Source organism: Apteryx rowi, unplaced genomic scaffold (genome assembly GCF_003343035.1).
Source record: "Apteryx rowi isolate R43461 unplaced genomic scaffold, aptRow1 scaffold_150, whole genome shotgun sequence".
NCBI classification, from domain to species: Eukaryota; Metazoa; Chordata; class Aves; order Apterygiformes; family Apterygidae; genus Apteryx; species Apteryx rowi.
In genome coordinates, this window is record NW_020447753.1 from 814332 (window position 1) to 831263 (window position 16932).

The 16932-nt window shown below is 40.8% G+C and overlaps 2 protein-coding genes across 13 annotated transcripts in view; both read right to left on the bottom strand.

Annotated features, from left to right (window-relative positions):
* Positions 1-439, bottom strand: part of SUGT1 (SGT1 homolog, MIS12 kinetochore complex assembly cochaperone) — a 29625-nt gene extending 29186 nt beyond the window's left edge. For 6 of the 8 annotated variants that reach the window (XR_003252366.1, XM_026058960.1, XM_026058959.1 and 3 more), the window contains exons 1-2: positions 249-439; positions 79-124 (exon numbers count right to left, since the gene is read on the bottom strand). Coding sequence is in view for 7 of the 8 variants with exons in the window: in XM_026058960.1 (XP_025914745.1) it covers positions 79-124; positions 249-437 (235 nt within the window). In the remaining variant the exon portion in view is untranslated. The remainder of the gene's footprint in view (positions 1-78; positions 125-248) is intronic. The other 2 variants (XM_026058962.1, XM_026058961.1) reach the window with 1 other exon arrangement.
* Positions 440-1058: 619 nt separating this feature from the next.
* Positions 1059-16932, bottom strand: part of ELF1 (E74 like ETS transcription factor 1) — a 67674-nt gene continuing 51800 nt past the window's right edge. For 4 of the 5 annotated variants that reach the window (XM_026058953.1, XM_026058952.1, XM_026058954.1 and 1 more), the window contains 2 exons: positions 15905-16372; positions 1059-4562 (listed from right to left, as the gene is read on the bottom strand). In XM_026058953.1, the coding sequence (XP_025914738.1) occupies positions 3944-4562; positions 15905-16372 (1087 nt within the window). In that variant the 3' untranslated portion in view covers positions 1059-3943. Of the gene's footprint in view, positions 4563-4934; positions 5053-15904; positions 16373-16932 lie in introns of all 5 variants that reach the window. The other variant, XM_026058956.1, reaches the window with a different exon arrangement.

The following is a 16932-nucleotide window of genomic DNA, read 5'->3' on the forward strand; positions in this document are numbered from 1 at the left end:
CCAGCGGCGCCAACGGGGGCCCCCGGCCGCCGCTTACGCAGCCCCGGGCTAAAGATAGAGGCCGGGGGCGGCGCTCACCTGCGCCGCTGCCCCCGGGTCCTGGTCGATGTCCGCGTCCGAGAACCTGCCGAAGAGACACAAGGGGGTGAGAAGGCAGGAGGGGGCGCGCAGGGGAGGGGAGGGGGCGCGCAGGGGAGGGGAGGGGGCGCGCAGGGGAGGGGAGGGGCGGGCGGGGAAGGGGCGCTCACCGCGGGGGAGCCGCTCCCGCCGCCGCCATGCCGCCCGCCGCCCCCAGGAAACTTCTGGACTCGCCGAGGCACCCGCACGACAACCCCCAAGGCCGCAGCCGCGCGCGCGCAAAGGCTGACGGGATGCATCGGGGCGAGCCCGCCCCGCGGGCTCCGCCCGCGCGCCTCGTGACGAGGCGGGGCGGCCATTGCTACCGAGGCAAGCGCCACCGTCTTCCTCCCATAGAGTTGGAGGACCAGTCACGGCAGAGTCGCCCTTAAGCCCTTCCTGCTCGCCCCTTCCTCCTCTCGCGACGGCAGGTGACAGGGGGTGGCGGTGTGCGCATGCGTGTGGCGGGGAGGGAGATGGCGGCGGTGGGGCGGTTGTTGGCTGCTTCCTTGCTCGAGTTCGCCCCAGAATCAAGAGCGGCGGTTCCCAAACAGGGTCCACGGAAATACGAGAAAAGGCAGAGAACTGGCACGGTTCAGTCTGTGCAGGCTGCCCTTTGGGGCGTGAGGCGGAGAGAAACGGGCCGCGAAGCTAATGAACCGGGGGTTCAGGAGGGATCCGCCGGCCTCGCCCGCGGTGCAGGCCGCCGCTGTCAGCCCCGGCCTGCAGGGTACCCTGGGGGCGGCCAAGCGCCAGCGGCAGTTTTCTGGCCCGGCAAGGAGCTCCCGCAGCTCGGGAGCTCTGGCCCTGCAGTGGGAGAAACAGTGGCCTCAGGTTTCTGTCCTGGCGCCCGGCAGCGGGAGCTGGGGCCTTCGCGGGGCAGCACCGGTGCTCCGAGGTTGCTCCTCGGGCTCCTTTCCGTTAAGTGCGGGGGCGGTGTGGTTTTGTTTTTTCTTCAGTCTCATGCGTGCAGAAGGGAGCTGCAGCCTCTGTTTTTTTCTTTCTGAGTCAGCAGTGGCTCGAATTTGACATTGTGCGTTCTGTTTGGCCAATACCACAGACACAAACAAAAACAGCTGTGAAAAGGCAAAAAGGCAGGGGAGAGGAATTGCTCAAACCCCAGCTACGAGCCCTCGTTTTATGACCTGCTCTGTCTTTTTCATTCCATCGCCACTCTGAAAGCCCATCGTATTGAGAGCTGAAAGTACAATGGATACAGGGGAGATACAGGGGATACATTGGAGCCTAAGAGATGTGCAGAGAGGGAAGATAATGATTTTCGTTTAGGGTTTGTTACACAACAGAGTCTTCTGTTAAAGACATGCCGTTATTGTCTGCTGGAGGTTTTCTGCCAGCCTAACTATACTACTTCTCCAAAAGACATAAACTAAGCTGACAAAATTGTTTTTCTGTTGGCAAAGTTGCATCTATGACAGGAGGTTTTGTTTTCAAAGTTGTAATCTTAGTGTGATTTTTCCTATTTCTAGCAAATACATGAGCAAAACACCCACTCCCCCCAAACACTGTAATGCCAGTCAAGCCTTAAATTTTCCTCAGGCTTTCTAGTATTATGAAATATTTGTATTATAGGATAAAATCCCTGTTTTGCAATCTAATTCTAAAAGTATCTTCCCTCCCCAATGCTTTTTGTCAATTTGAAATATAAAGCCCTCAAGATAAGAACTGTATCATATTTTTACAATGCTTATCCACGTTTCTAGTAATATTGCCTGTGCTTTTTTCATTAAGATGAAAGTAACAAAAAATATTAGGACTGCACTTCTACAACACAAGAGCTCTTCAAGTGGAGGGTGCAATTCTAATAACTTGAGTTCCCTAGTTGCAAGGAATGCTGCCAGACAAACAACCACCAGTTACTTGGCATCAGTCACTTCAGTTTGTGTATTGCCAGTCTCTGAAAATGGGGTGAGATGCATGGATTTGTAAGTCAAAGCCTAACTGCAGGGGAGTAAGAGGAAAAAAAGCCACTCATCCAACTAAACAAGGCAGTTTTAACCACCAAGAAACAGGGCAGCTGTGGCAGAGAACTGCTTGTTAGGTACAGTTTTTAAGAGTTACTTCTACTCAGCTAGATCAAACTATCTCTAGCACAGTTCTGTTACCATCAGGTTTTTTTAGTATTCTTCTGTTTTTATTTAATTTTAACCTTAGGAAGGAATCAAAAAAACTCCTAGATAAATTCAGTTACAGAAAGTGGTGTTTCTTTTAATTCTGCATTCAACTAATCTTACTAGGCATCATGTTCATTTATAATCCACATTCTCCTGAAACATTTTGCAATATGCTAGGTTTTGGCCATGTAGTAGTTTGGGCCTTCAGTAGTGTTATATAAGCTACAAGGACCTTTGCGATAAATGGCACCCCAGAATTATGCTGAATTTTTGGGGTTGTTTGTTTATAACTTACTGGGAAGTGACAGAAAAGAAGTTGAAGTCCAAGTCCTGGCCTTAGCTCAACTTTCATTTGAGCTATGAAAAGGTACAGTACTGTTCCCTGAAAGGCAACAGTGCCATCGCAAGCTCAGACACACAGCATGTTGGTGCATTCCAGTCTGAGTTCAGCAGTGATTCACAAAGTGCTCACTTGCTCATGTTTCACCACAGGCCCACATTGATTAATCATGTTGTCCTGTTTCTCAGTGTCTTTTGGAGATTTATAATCATCATCAAAACATTGTATTCATATAAAAACATTTCAGAGTAAATACAGAAAAGTGTTTTTCCATTTGATTTATTTTCATAATAAACCAATTAAAAATACAAAAGACAAGGACCCAAGGTTCAAAGGGATCCATATTTAAAAATTTGTCTTTTAAATACAAATTCACTCTGTAATATGAATACATATAACATTAGACCTCTAAACATAATGATCTTATTTGCATCTATCAAAAATTTGTATGGAAACAAATTAGCTGAAAAACTTCCTTGTGACATTGAATGTACATTATTTACAATCAAAAAAGAACTCTTAGCAGTACTAATCTCAGAACACCTGCATAAATTGTGTATATTTCATTTCCCTCCCCCCCTTACAAAATAATCTGAAGTAGAAAGCAAAATTGTTAAAATTCATAGTCACAAAATGGCATGAAACATTTGCACCTGTAGTGATGCCATTAGTTTCTGTAATTAAATATATCTGATGTTTTCATATAAAATATAGACCTGGCATTGTCCATTACTGGAATAAATGTTTTGTGTACTCTCAATAGGAGTGTATATTTAATTTTGCACACACGAGAGCGTGTGTTGCAAAAAACGCAACAAGAGGATACCTGGTTATCACTGTCCATTATTCAAAGTCTAAATCTGATGTAATTCACTGGTATGAAATAGATACACTTGATCATAAAAAATTCATACACATGGAATGAAAATGTCCCATCAAAAGTAAAAGTAACTGCTGCTTCAAAAGTTAAGTGATACATGTACGGATTAAACAGAAAAGGTTATAATAATGTTATTGCAATGTAAATTAGCAACAGACTGAAAACATACAAATATGTAAGAAGTTTGGAACTTTGGCCAAAAACCGCAAGAGAAAGTCTTCATAGCATAAAAAAAGCATGTTCCTTCATGCCTGTATTTTGAAACATGAGTAATATGTAATTTTATTTATATGGTAACATTTAGCAATTAACAGAAAATCAAAACCCATTCTAAAGCATGAATTCTACCAATTAACTGCAGAAATTAAGTAGCTTTGTAACATCTGCTTCAGAATCAAATCATATATACATAACTGAAAAGGTCACATCACATTTATGAAAATAATCATCCACAGGGTCTTTTTTTTTTTTAATTTATTTATATGAACTGGGTTCCAATGGCTCATTTTCTTGCTTCACTTGCACATTAGATGGGAAACCATTTGAACTGGATACTACCATCACAAAAGGTTGCTGCTGGATTCTCTGCTCTGACTGCTCAGTATCATCTAATTCATCACTGTCGTCTTCTTTTACCGCTCCTTGTACACCAATCTGCTTAGTTTCTGGTGCTTTAATAACTGAAGTGATCACTGTGCCCGACGGATGAGCTACCATCTGCGAACTGCTAGGTGAAAAAGTTACCACTGGGGTAGTGGCACTGAAGGATGGAGATGAAGCCATGTTGACTGTTCCATTGCAAATTGTCTGCACACTGCTGGTGAGAACCTGCTGAACTTGCGCCGGGCTCAGCACGATTGATGAAGGAGGAGAGACTGGCTTCTGAGACTGTAGCATGACATTTTCTTTAAGAACTGTCATGGCTTGTGAAGTAGGAATGGCTTGTAAAATAAATTTTTGGGGCGTTGTCGCTGAGGCTGGATCTGTGCTGGCTATCACTGTAGTCAGAGGCACTGTCTGGAGTGTTACAGTATGCAGCTGCTGATTTCCAGGAGAAACCACCACTGGAACCTGGGTTGGAGTCTGTAAAGTCCTATTCAGATTAGAGAAGAGTGCAGGGTCAGAATAYTTCCACTGAGAGTGTTTAAAAATAATTTTACTATTAAAAAAAATCACTTGGCATCACAAGCATTCAATTATTTTTCTAAGGATTCCAAAAAGGGAAACACTCTCCTAATAAAACAACCCCCCCCTAAATCAGTAACACATTTCCCAAAGCAATGGTCTGTCTTTGAGATATTCAGTATTTCATGAAGAAACCTGGGAATCAAATGCAATATCCCCATCTCAGGCATCAACAAACCCTACACAAGGACCATTCATTTCACAAGGTACCCGGCTGAATTAAATCGTAAATCAGGCCTCAATTCTCCTACCATCCATGTACGTGTGTAACTATACGCACAAGCATCTGCACAGTAATGGTGAGTGTCATCAGGACCTTCTCAGACTCCCAGGACACACAGCTCTCCCTCTGTCTGCCAGGCTTACACACTCCTACGGGTAAATCAAGCGACCAGAATCTGCCCCCAGAAGAAGTTTAAATTAGGAATGATTCCATCAATTTCAGGCTGACAGACCTGGGTACAGTATTACTTTCGATATAGGTACAGCTGAGAGGACAAAGTTAGAAGATTAACAGCCATATCACTGAAGTACACAATGGAAAACGGTGATTTAGAAACGTGGCTGAAGCACATGCACTTCAGTCCTGCAACATAGCTATGTTAAAAAACAACAACAACAACAACAACAACAAAAACCCAAACACACACACACATGCACACACAAAGAAACCCCACACTCCTGGTGAAGTGAATGATTTCCAGGGGAGGGAAGAAGGGAGGGAAGGGAAACCACTTCTACACTGTTCCCACAGTATTTATATTGCTATTTCTCATTCCCTTTGCACCTTTATTTTTAGCACCTTATAAATCATGGTAATTTTGCAGTGCCATGTTTATTTTTAAACCTACAATTTCTGAGAATGGTTTACTCCACATTTACTTTTTACAGTCCTGAGTCTCCATCACTTTTTCCCCCCTCTCTAAATCAGCTTTGTTAAATTTTGTTTCCACTCTGCTATTTGGCCGTTTGCTCCAACCCATCATGCCACACTGTCCCTGACAATTTTTTTCTCTCCTTTTCTCTGTCCTGCAAAGTTCTCTCTGACCTTCCYGCTTTGCTTCAGTGTTTTTTCCTGCCAATCTTCCTCTGCTTTTTCAGTCTTAACCTCTCACTCATAGTGTCAAGTATGTTAAAGAAAACAAGTGAAGATAAACATAATTGTCTCCTCCTAGCTTATTTCTACCTCTGTTGAAATCATTTTAAATTGAAAGACACTTACCTTCAATATTTCTGCTTTTAAGTCCATGCGCAATACAGCACGCTCTCCCTTCTGTAAGTTTGATTCTCAGCTACACTATGAGAGTTGCCTACTATCTATCTATCATTCAATGTCCTCCTTTCTATAGCCCAACTGGTACCAACTTTTACAGCTCTGTGAAATCCTACTTGCCAGAGTTTTGCTACYGGCCAGCAAGATCAGACTCAGCATAATCAAAACTTCCATTCAAAAACCATGTTCTTGCTGTCATGATTGCAACAAAAAGCTTACCAAAGTGGGCAGGACTTAATTGATGCTGAAACTAGGGGCAATGTGGAGGCAGATACTCCAATAGCACGGGGAGCTCTACTCCCCTCTTCCACAACACAGCAGCAGAGGCGAGTGAAGTAACACTTGTAGAAGCCTTCCCAGGTCTCAGCTCGGTCCTCTGGGGAAGGCCTTTCTCTAACCTCCAAAGATTCCCCCAGCAAAAACAACTCCAGTAACCCAGCTGGTATTAAGCTCAGAGCACATCAGCTTCCCCTTCCTTAGCATCCTCCAGCAGCCAGTTCCTACTACAGGCGACACTTCCCACCTCCTATGTGGGCTTAATAATATAAGAAACAGAATCCCTTATCTGTAGCTTTCTCCTCATAAGAAAGAAGAGAAGTCAGCAGTATCCAGGAATGTCTCTATAGCAAAACAAATCCAAATACTAGCCCATGAGGCTCCCTTGCAAGTCACATAGAAAGACCATATAGCTGGGATGCAAAAGCTGACACATCTAGTGTCAATGTGTCTGACACTAGAGTGCAGAGGGACTGCTGACGGGCACAGTCTTGAGCTCCTGGGTCACACGACAGTGGAGAGAGGCCAAGAGAAATGCTCATGGAAATGGGCTGGCTGGGAAGCACCAGCTGTGGAGCGACCACTTCTTTCTCTCCAACTTCTGGATTTCATGCACCAGGCTGAAATAGGTGCTGCACAGGAAATACAAGCAATGGAACTTACAGTGCAAGGCTCAGAGTGACAGCACCAGAGTCAGCAGGTCTGCTAAGGGTTTTCAGACCTATATATTTCTTTTTAAATATAAATATTTCCCCTTGGAGTTTGACAGAAAAAACAAACACACACAAATGTCCATGTGTAACTGCAGAAGGGTGTCCACTAGCTTTTTTTAAATAACATGAACTATCTACAGTTAAACAAAATTGCAGTAAAATCAAAATGTCACACAGATACAGTTAAAACAACCCATGAAAGTCCATAGGACCAGCTAAGGAAGAAAGACAGTTGACACTTGCCCTCAGAAAAGCCTTAAAAGTATCCGAGTAAGAGAGTGGGTACTGAGGCAACTCCTTAATCCATGAGACAACATATTTGTGCCTGAAGGATTAGCACCAACTGAATAGTTGCAACTTTGAAAAGCAGCAGCTGAAGCWGCCAGCCTGTCCTAGTATACTGTGCAAGTATTACTTTGAAGCTACCCTCTTGCCCTTTAGCTGTTTTGTTTAAAAATAAAATAATAAAAATAAATGCCTCTAGCAGTTGTGGCTGCAAACAACCTCAAAAATAAGAACTGGATGTAATCAATGCAGAGAGCATTCTGCACAGCCCTGGGAGCAATAGCTCTGAGAGCACTGAACCAAAGTATTTGACTCAGCATGCAGTAATAATCATTTGTGTGTTGATGTTAAACCATTTTATTTCTCACAAAAGCAAGACCTGTACCTAAACATCATACTGTGAGTAATATTTTATTCCAGATGCTTCATTTTGTCCCTCAGTCAAAACACATATGGTGTATACTTGCTCGGGGGAAGGCATGTGGCAGATGAGTGTTCAAGCACAGGATTAAGTTGCATACAGCACCATAAATGTGTTGTCATTTGCAGTAGAAGTCAAGCAGAAATTTTGACTCAATTGGTAACACTAAGACAACTGTGTCTGTTCATGAACTGAAATCTAGCTGCTCAGATTATTTCCCTTGAATATCACTGAAAAAATATATAGGTTAATATATAGGTATTCCTTGGTTAATCTTTTTATRTTTGTTTTACCAAAAAAAAAAAAAAAAGATATATGCAACTCAAGATAGCTTGTTAATACTGGGCTAGATTATTTTAGGTGCTTTTAAATGTATATTTTGCTATACTTCTGAATTGCACTGTCAGTTCACTAACACTCTTCCTAGTCAAAGCTACAAATTTGTTGAGTATTACTTTAAAAGTTCCTCTTGAAGTTCCAAAAAGAACAACATTAAGCAATAATGATGAAAAGGAAATGCTGCCACTAAACAGTCTGGTTACTACTGGGAAAAGAATGACAAAAATTCTGAAGTCATTTTAGCCTGGTAGAAAATGATAAAAATCTATTTCTTGGTTTATTTGGTACCATTAATAGTCTAGAGCTGTGCAACATCACATTAGTTCATCATGAGGTGAATAATGATAAAGCAAACACTAACTGACAGGTAGGAAAAGCAAGTTTATTCATGGTAATTTATTTGCAAAGCTTCTGAAGTGGAGAAAAGATGAGAAAAAATACAAAAAAATTAAAGCTACAAGCCAAGGTAAACAAAACATTTCACAGCACAAAAGCAAATGAAACAAGGCAATATTAAGAAATACATAGAGAGAGGTAACAAAAGGAAATTTCCTTCACCAACATACCTATTATTCAACCTACAGCTATAGGGGAAAAGTTGGCCTAGACATAAATGGGCAAATTCCAGGGACTTTCCCAATTCGTTCAAATAACTGGTTACAAGCAGCTCATTCAATCAACCTAAGAAGTGCAAGGGAGGTGAAGGGGTGGGGTGTGCTAGTCAGAACCACTTCAAATGCCTGAGTCAAGAGGCAATCTCTTGAGTGAATTTAGGAAGTATCGGCCAAATATGCAACACAGGAGCTCTACCGGCACTGCAAACCACAACTGCACTCGTTTATCTGATCCTCAAAGAGTTGCCAGCAAGACTGTAAATACTTCACCCTAACATATCACAACCATAGTCATTTTACAGTGCAAGACTTGTGTATAGGAAGGAGCTGCTAACCAGTCTAACTATAGATGCCCACAAGATGTAGAAAGATACTTGATGTTTTAACGCAAAAATCTTCATATAGCCTCCTCCTAAGGGAGGATAGAACTTGCCTGTTCTTGTCTAGCTCTTTGTCCAGACAAGATAATTTGTTATGTCATGAGGATGGAGACAGAGGTCTCAACTCAAGCCTGGTGTCCTTTTTACTGACCCACAGGGTCTACAGAGCCCTCTTTCCACAATTTTACATAACCACACAGTCGCCTGAAAAAAGACTCTTAACCTGTGCTACTTATAGAAAGCTGCAGAAACCCCACCTCTTTCCACAGTGACAAATAGATCTAAAGATAGCCCTTGCAGATAGTTTCTTACTGTGCAGAAACAAAGTGAATTGGTCTAGATGATTCTAAGTCCCTCCTGCCTTGTTCCTACCTACTACAGAAATTAATTCAGAAACCCAGTAAAGACCGCTTCTCAGCTGCACGAAAATCAAATCAAAACGGAAAGTTATAAAAAAAGTCTTTTACTTGATAGGAGCTGATCCTATCATAACAGTGTCCTGAGAAATGCATCCCCTTGTAAGCTAAATGAGTGCTTCTTATAGAAGCCGAGATCACATCAGCCTAGTTTTGACCAATACCTTCCTCAGGAAGGGCATTTTCCTCATCATCCTCAAACTTGGGATGCAGTGCAGCCATCACTTAAAAGAGCACAAAGATCAACTCTTCCCAACAACTCCTCTGCTCCCTCCCCGTGGGGAAGGCTCAAGCAGTGGTGAGATCCAACAGTGTTTGCTAGCCAGTGTCTTAAGAGAGCTTCTAGTTCAGCCTTTTCTTTGGAGCATAAAGATGCCAACTTGCTGCACTCAGAAGTCTTCCACTGAACTGCAAACAGGCAAAGCATCCGCGTTGATGTTCGTTAACCAAAGAAGGGCCTTCCACATGGGTCAGGAGATGCTGCTGATCTCCTGGAGTCCTCAGCAGGCCTCGTATTTGGCTGACGTTGTTCATGTTCTCCCCCTAGTCCCAGAGAGCCCTACCAAGACTGTCATTCGTGATAGCTTTTATTCAGCATACCTGCAAGAATGACAGAGGAGTCCTGAGCTACAACAACTGCTGATGTCATGCAGATTTGAATCTCTTCCTTAGTCAGGGAAAAAGCACTGAATATAAGAAAGCAAATGGTTAATGCAAAATCTGTGTAGAACAGTGCCAGACTGTTTCCCTGTGTCTGTGTGGCTATGCATGCATAAGCAAAGGGTATATAGATGGGATGCAAATTATTACAGATCATAACAGTGACATTCACTGCATRGCTTACACAAGTTAATGTCTATACTTGACACAAGATGAAGAAAATACTTCAAATGAAATGCCAGCTGTATTGATAAATGCACATTAGACAAATCTGTGTATCTTTCAGCATCAGAATAGCTGCAGTTGTATCGCCAACAGTTAGCTTATATCATAGCCTGGACATAGTCATGTTTACCACCTGGCTATGGGACAATAGCAGAAAGCATACATGTGTGCTTGGGGCAGACATGACACTCAGGTAATTCCCTCTGGTTATCAGGGCAATCCACTATATTGGCATATTGTTGACTTCATCACTCTTCTTGCACTGAAGGCTCTCGGACAGAGAGGAAAAAAAAAAAACATGATTCACCTTCAGCTAGATCCTTCTCCTCTGAAATGAGGATCTTGCTGCTGTGGTCCACACTTGTGTCAGCTTCAGGACGAATTACTGCAATATTTTCTACCTCAAAGGTTGCAAAAAGGTTAAGATGGAAACTGTGGGTGAGCCATCATGCAGTAGTTCCCCAGTTCAAAGTGAACATAGAACGCCCCATTGGTCCTCTGTGATCTGTAGTTTTTCCTCAGCTACAGAACAGAATCAAGATACTGGTCTTATGACGTGCTCAGTCCAAACTATCACAAAGACAACTTGAAAATACAGAAGAGAATCAAACTATTTAAAACCTGAAGTTTGCTAAAGAATTGCACAGCAACTCTTGACAGCCAACTAATTCAAAATTTCTTAGTATACAGAGCTGTCAGCTAGAAAATTGAGCTATGTCCCATACAGTCAGTAAGAAGTAAGTAGGCACACATTTAACTTTAAATTACTACAAGTTCACAAAAATTATCCTTTCTGAACTGTTAGTAACATAAGATCTTTCCACTATGTAAAAGACGCTCCATCTTAAATCACTACTACTCTATATTAAAGGTAAACAAATAGTGTCTGCATCCAGGCCACCGGTTATTCAAGGGTGCGATTCAACTGCCTAAACATAAGCACCTTAGAGCTCTCTGTAGGATGTCCCAGACTGCTCATGACAGAGGCCTTACAGGAGACTTGCACTTTCTAGAATAAAAAAATGGATACCCTCTAGGCTCAGAAGGACTCTATAAATATGGAGCTGAATCCCAAGCCTATTGTAGTGACACCAATTCCAAGGCAGAACTCAAATTACTCTGATAAAATACCTGTGTAGACCAGAAATTTGGTTAACCTGTGCAAGTAAAAAAAAGTGAAAAAAGTTAAAAAGAAGAAAAAACAATTTTACAAGCAATGAATTCAAAGAGACTTTTTTTTTTTGTTAATGAAAACCAGCTCACTGGAAAAAAATTAGAAATAGAATAGTCATCTGGAGAGACCTTTATATTTCTGTCTTATCACTGGAATCACACTGTGCCAAATTCAGCTTGCAATTACAGGATCGGAAACGTCAGTAACTTCACTTGCATGCACTGAACCAGAGCACAGTCAGGCCTCCAGAAGAGCAGCAGGTGATGTCCTCACACACAGCACTTTTGCAATTCTGAATATTCCTGTCTGGACTACTACATGTCATGTCCAGTCTGCAAGACCTGGTCCTGCCTGGCTCCTGCCRCCCTCCCCTGGCCAACAACATTCTCCTTGTCTCCTGCATATAGCAGCACCAAAAGTGGTATAAAATGCCCCTCAAAAGCCATCTATAAAGACAAGACCTTTCTTTAAACCAACCCATGAGATTTCAGAGTGTAAACCAAAGTAGTRCTTTGCAAATAACAGCCTATGGACAGCTAAAGAGTATCATCTTCTCAAGGTACCGTTCTAGCCTGCAGTTACTTTAATACAAAACTTGATTACAACAAGAGAGAAGCTATAGCTAAGGACAGAACTCATCGGCCCCATGTCTCTGGCAGGTACCTGCTACATGCAGGACCACTGCAAAGCAGGTATAGGATGCTACTCTCCACTGAAATCACACAAAACTATACAAGCTTTGTGCAGTTATAAATTAAGCCATTGTCTGTATTGCAAAGAATATGGATTCCCTGATTTCCATCGTCATTCCTATTTACAATTTCTTTAAAAAGCACAAAGAGGCCCTGGAAGAATGGGTGCCGAAGACTCCCAGCAATGCTCTAGGGAGAGGACTTTACCAGGCAACGCCACCTTACAGAGAAAGCAATATTGATATTGACACAAAACACCTTTCCCAGCATTCCTCAAATATGATTCTTTTAATAAGTTCCTTAACATAAAACATGCCTGTTTGGACTTCTTCCCTGAAGGATATGGTAAGTGTTAAGAAGCTAATTGTTCTAACCTCAAAAACCCTCGATATTTTTTCTATAATAGGTCAATCGCATGACTTTTTTTCCCCTTGCAACACTATGGAAGGAAACTACTGCAGAGGGAAAAATATTACCATGAAGAAGAGGGGTGAACATTTATATGAATGAAGCTTTAGAAGTTACATTACATAAGAAATTATATGGGACCAAGACATTCATGCTTCAAGGCAGAGCCCAACCGCTACCCAGCAGGCGTCAGAAAGAAACTTCTCCTAAGGAACGTTTCCCAGACCTGGCTTGCCTTTTCTCCCAAATGACCTTGTCCAACAACATGCCTCTGCCTCTCAACAGCAACTAGCATATTCCAATATTGCTATTGTTCCTCATGCTTCCTTAAAAAACGACCATACAGTTCCTTCAAACACAATCCTATGGTGTTCATACATCAGAAGGTTGGTCAGCCCTTATTCTGTAATGGGAACCAAACCTGCTGTATATTTTAAAATCCAACAGACCGTTCCTTTTGTCTTTTACGGAAGCTCCCCTGAGGCAATGTAGAACATGTACACAGTCTCATACAACTGCTACATATTTATGGCTGCTTGAACAAACAAAACCAAAATGCAATTCCTTTKTTTTAGTTGTTTTATAAACCAGACCTAAAACATATGCTTCAAAAAGTTTTAAATGTGTCTTTCTACCTCACCAAAAATATTTGAAATTTGCATTTTGTATCTGAACAGAAATATATCCACCATAAATGGTATTTTGGGGTCCTGGGATGGGCAAAGACTGCACAGGACTCAGCAACACCTTGGGTTGGGTCTTCTCTGTTTTTCTTGATCTAGCTAAGGTTCTTTGTCATCATGGCTAGGAAAAGTGGAATTGAAGACTTCACAGAAAAACATTTAAGTTATTAACGTAAGAAGTTTACAAACAATGCGATACAGAATTCTAAGTTTTTAATGCTCTTATTTCATTGGAACTTCACACGAGTGTCATCTCTACTACTTTTTTCCCCTTAGCTCATGCCCACAGTCTAATTGCGAAATATTGTAATGCAATAGGATGTTATAATATCATCATGCAGTTTTCCACATTTGAAGATGGACTGCTTGTCTGCCTTCCTTAGTAGTTATTACAGATATTCTATTTGTTGTTACCATTGTTAAACTTTTTATACTGTTGATACTGTTTTTGATACATAATCTAGCCTAGATCTAGTCTAGGGCCATTTAACTCTGTAAATTGCTCAGCTCTCTCCCTGCTGATATTTAATAGCATTATTCTCCTGCCTTAAGTTGTACTGCATAGCTTCAATTATGTCTTTACTCATTTCCTTTCTCTGCATTACCCTAGACACTTTTTTACAACTTACAGATAATTAAATCTTTCACCAACCCCGAAATCATAGGCTTGCACGGTATGTAGTAGCTTCCTTTGTAGGCTTTAAAACTTATTTAAAGACACACCACACTGATACAGATTTTTATCATTTAATTCTCTAAGTAAATTCCAAAACTGGTTTTATTTTCCCTTTCTGTATTCTACTAAATTTTTCATACTTAGGGAAAAACCTTTACCTAAGCTTCTGATCAAATATAAACTTTCCCTCCCATACATACATCTTGAAATAACTCCAGTTGATGAGAATAATCAGTAAAACACAATTTTGTTTCAAAAATTAAAAATCATTTGGAATTAAAGGACAAATGAAAACAGTTATTGTCTACTTACAATAGTAATTCTTTCCAGTTTTTACAGTGCCCATCAGTATAACTATGAAAAGATATTTTCTTTTCTTGGCTTAATTTATTTATTCCCCTCAAACCTTTATTAGTCTGTGAATTTCTCATAATGCAGCACTAATAAGGACATTTCATAATTTTTTTAAGGAAATTAAAAGAACACAAGGATTCAAACTAGAAAGTCCAGGGATAATTTTAAAACTATTTTTCACACCAAGGAACAAGCAGGTAATACAACTTTTTTTTTTTTTGGTCATCTGAAGCTGAAGTCTTGGTTTGTCATCCTCTATATGTACAAGGAAAATCTTCAGATTCCTCAACTATTTTATTATCTCCTAAAACCCTTCTGATTTGTTCTATTACATCTGCCAGTGAAGACTGATCTAGGCTTTTTAGTTATCATTGCTTAAAAATATAGCTGCTTTTGCTATTTTGAATTTTCCTTAATCCCTCTTCCTTTTAAGGTAAGTGGAGTTTTAATTATTGATTGGCTTTTATAATATCCCTCTACTAGCAGAGATGAGAAAGCAAAACTTATTTTTTGGAAGCCAAAAAATGATTCAATCTGATTAATATGCCATTACTTATTTCTAGCTGACAAAATTCATGGCTAACCTCAGATAGCCATACAATGCCAGATCTGATCGCTGGCTCTGAATATGATTTTCAAAGGCACAAACAAGGGAGGGAGCAGGAAATAGCATTACTGCCATCTTGTATCACAAAATAATAAACATTAGAACATTGAACTTAAAATAGCAAGTCTCAGAAAGAGTGATGCTGATAATTCGGTAATTTTTGAAGCTTTCACGAAACAGCTTTGAGGTCCAGAATCATCACATACAATTCAAACATCCCCATGAAGGGACTAAATTACAAGAACRTTCATTTTAGATCCTTTGCAGTTAGTGGAGACAAAAATGCTGTCAGGGAACAGTTCAGGCAAGTATCTAACACTAAAAAGAGCAAACCCAGGCTTAAGTGATTACTTTTAAAGTCTCTCCAATTAGGATGCTGCTTACAACTTGAAGGTGCAAAGGAGTAACGATGCTTAAATGCTCTTTAGTGCTAGCTAGCTGACTTACAAATTAAGCATGGAAGTATGACTGTCTCCCCACAACAGTCTACAGATACAAAACTCTCACGAGGTTATTCTGATAATTGTTTTCTAAAATTAGAAGAAGATGCTCTCATAATGGCAGCAAAATGCTACAGAAGATAGCACGGAGCTTTCCCCTGTTGTAAATGGGGACGATACATAAGATGAAAGAGATGGAAGAATTTATAAGAAGAAAAATTAAGCAGCAAGGAGAAAAATCTTTTTGAAGGGAACATATAGGTACACCATGTATAATTCAACACTGAAGACACCAGTTAATGAAAAAGCAGTCATGAAAATACTGCAAGTGCTGCAGGATAGAATTGACAATACTAATTTTAAAGAAAAGTAAAGGCTTTTCTCTGCCCTAATGCTGCAGGAAAGATGTGCTTCCCTCCACAAAAGACCTGAGTGTACCTGTTGCAACATATAAAAACTCCCAGTTCCTAGGTCACTCGTGCAGCAGTCATTTCACTAGAACTGAATTAGGAGACAAGCAGTTTTCTGAAGCGTAACAAAGAACCTAGTCTATCTGGCCATCACCAAGTGAATTTATTACTATTCATACATTCATTTTATTTACGCTTTCTTACCTTATGTTCTGAACCGAGGGATTTAATGTTTCATCTGGAACATTACTGGTTACAGCTGCATGTCCTTCTGTGAGGGACTGCAATGGCTGCATTACATGAACCGTCCGAAAAAGCTGAGTGGGATATGCTGACTGCGTAGATTGCATTGTCCTCAAAACTTCTGAAGTCAAGCCAGGTGTCTGCTGCTGTACAACTTCTACGTGCTCCTTAAGTTTAGCAGGCTTTGGATTTCCCGTTTTTAAAACTGTGGTAGATCCTCCCTTTGTTCCCACATTTGCAGACGCTCTAGATCTGCTCGACTGGTTTCTACTGGCCACAGGAGCTGAGAGCAAAGTTGAATCGGACGATTCAGTGCTAGGACTTGCATCCTCATCATCTATATAGACGAGATCTTTTGGCATTTCTTTAAATTGGTACACTAGGCGTTGACCTTCTACTTTAGCCAGTATTCCTCTTTGGTAATAGTATCTGTTTAAAGCATACATACATCAACAAGTTACRCAGTGTTTTTGACCAAAAAACAAAAACAAAACAAAAAAACCCAGACAACAAGACAAGCAGTAACATGGATGTGGAGGCTTAGGGTTTCATTTAAAATATTACTGCCTAATTTCTTGGTTATAAAGGAGCGCTCAACTTAAACAGTATGTTTTGTTCCCCAAATGACTCTTTTCTACTGGTATTTCCTGTAGCCTTTTCATTTCAACTTCAGGTATCTCTGCAGAGAAAGAGAAGAACTCAGTGACTTGCCATGTCTGCTATAAACTAATACTCTAACTTCAAATTCTCCCCAAGTCACACAGTTATTTAGTTACCAAATTCATGCTTATTCACCAATGAGCACACACAGACCTTTTTACTACAAGAAAGCAAAAGGAACAGGACAGCACTGCTACAAATTAATAGGACAATTTAAAATGGTGGTGTTGACACCAAGGTGAGGGAGGAAGGGAAATGAAGAGAAAAATACAGCTGTTCATCCAGAGTATCAATCAGTAGGAAGGACTGAAGCTTGAGTCACTCATGTT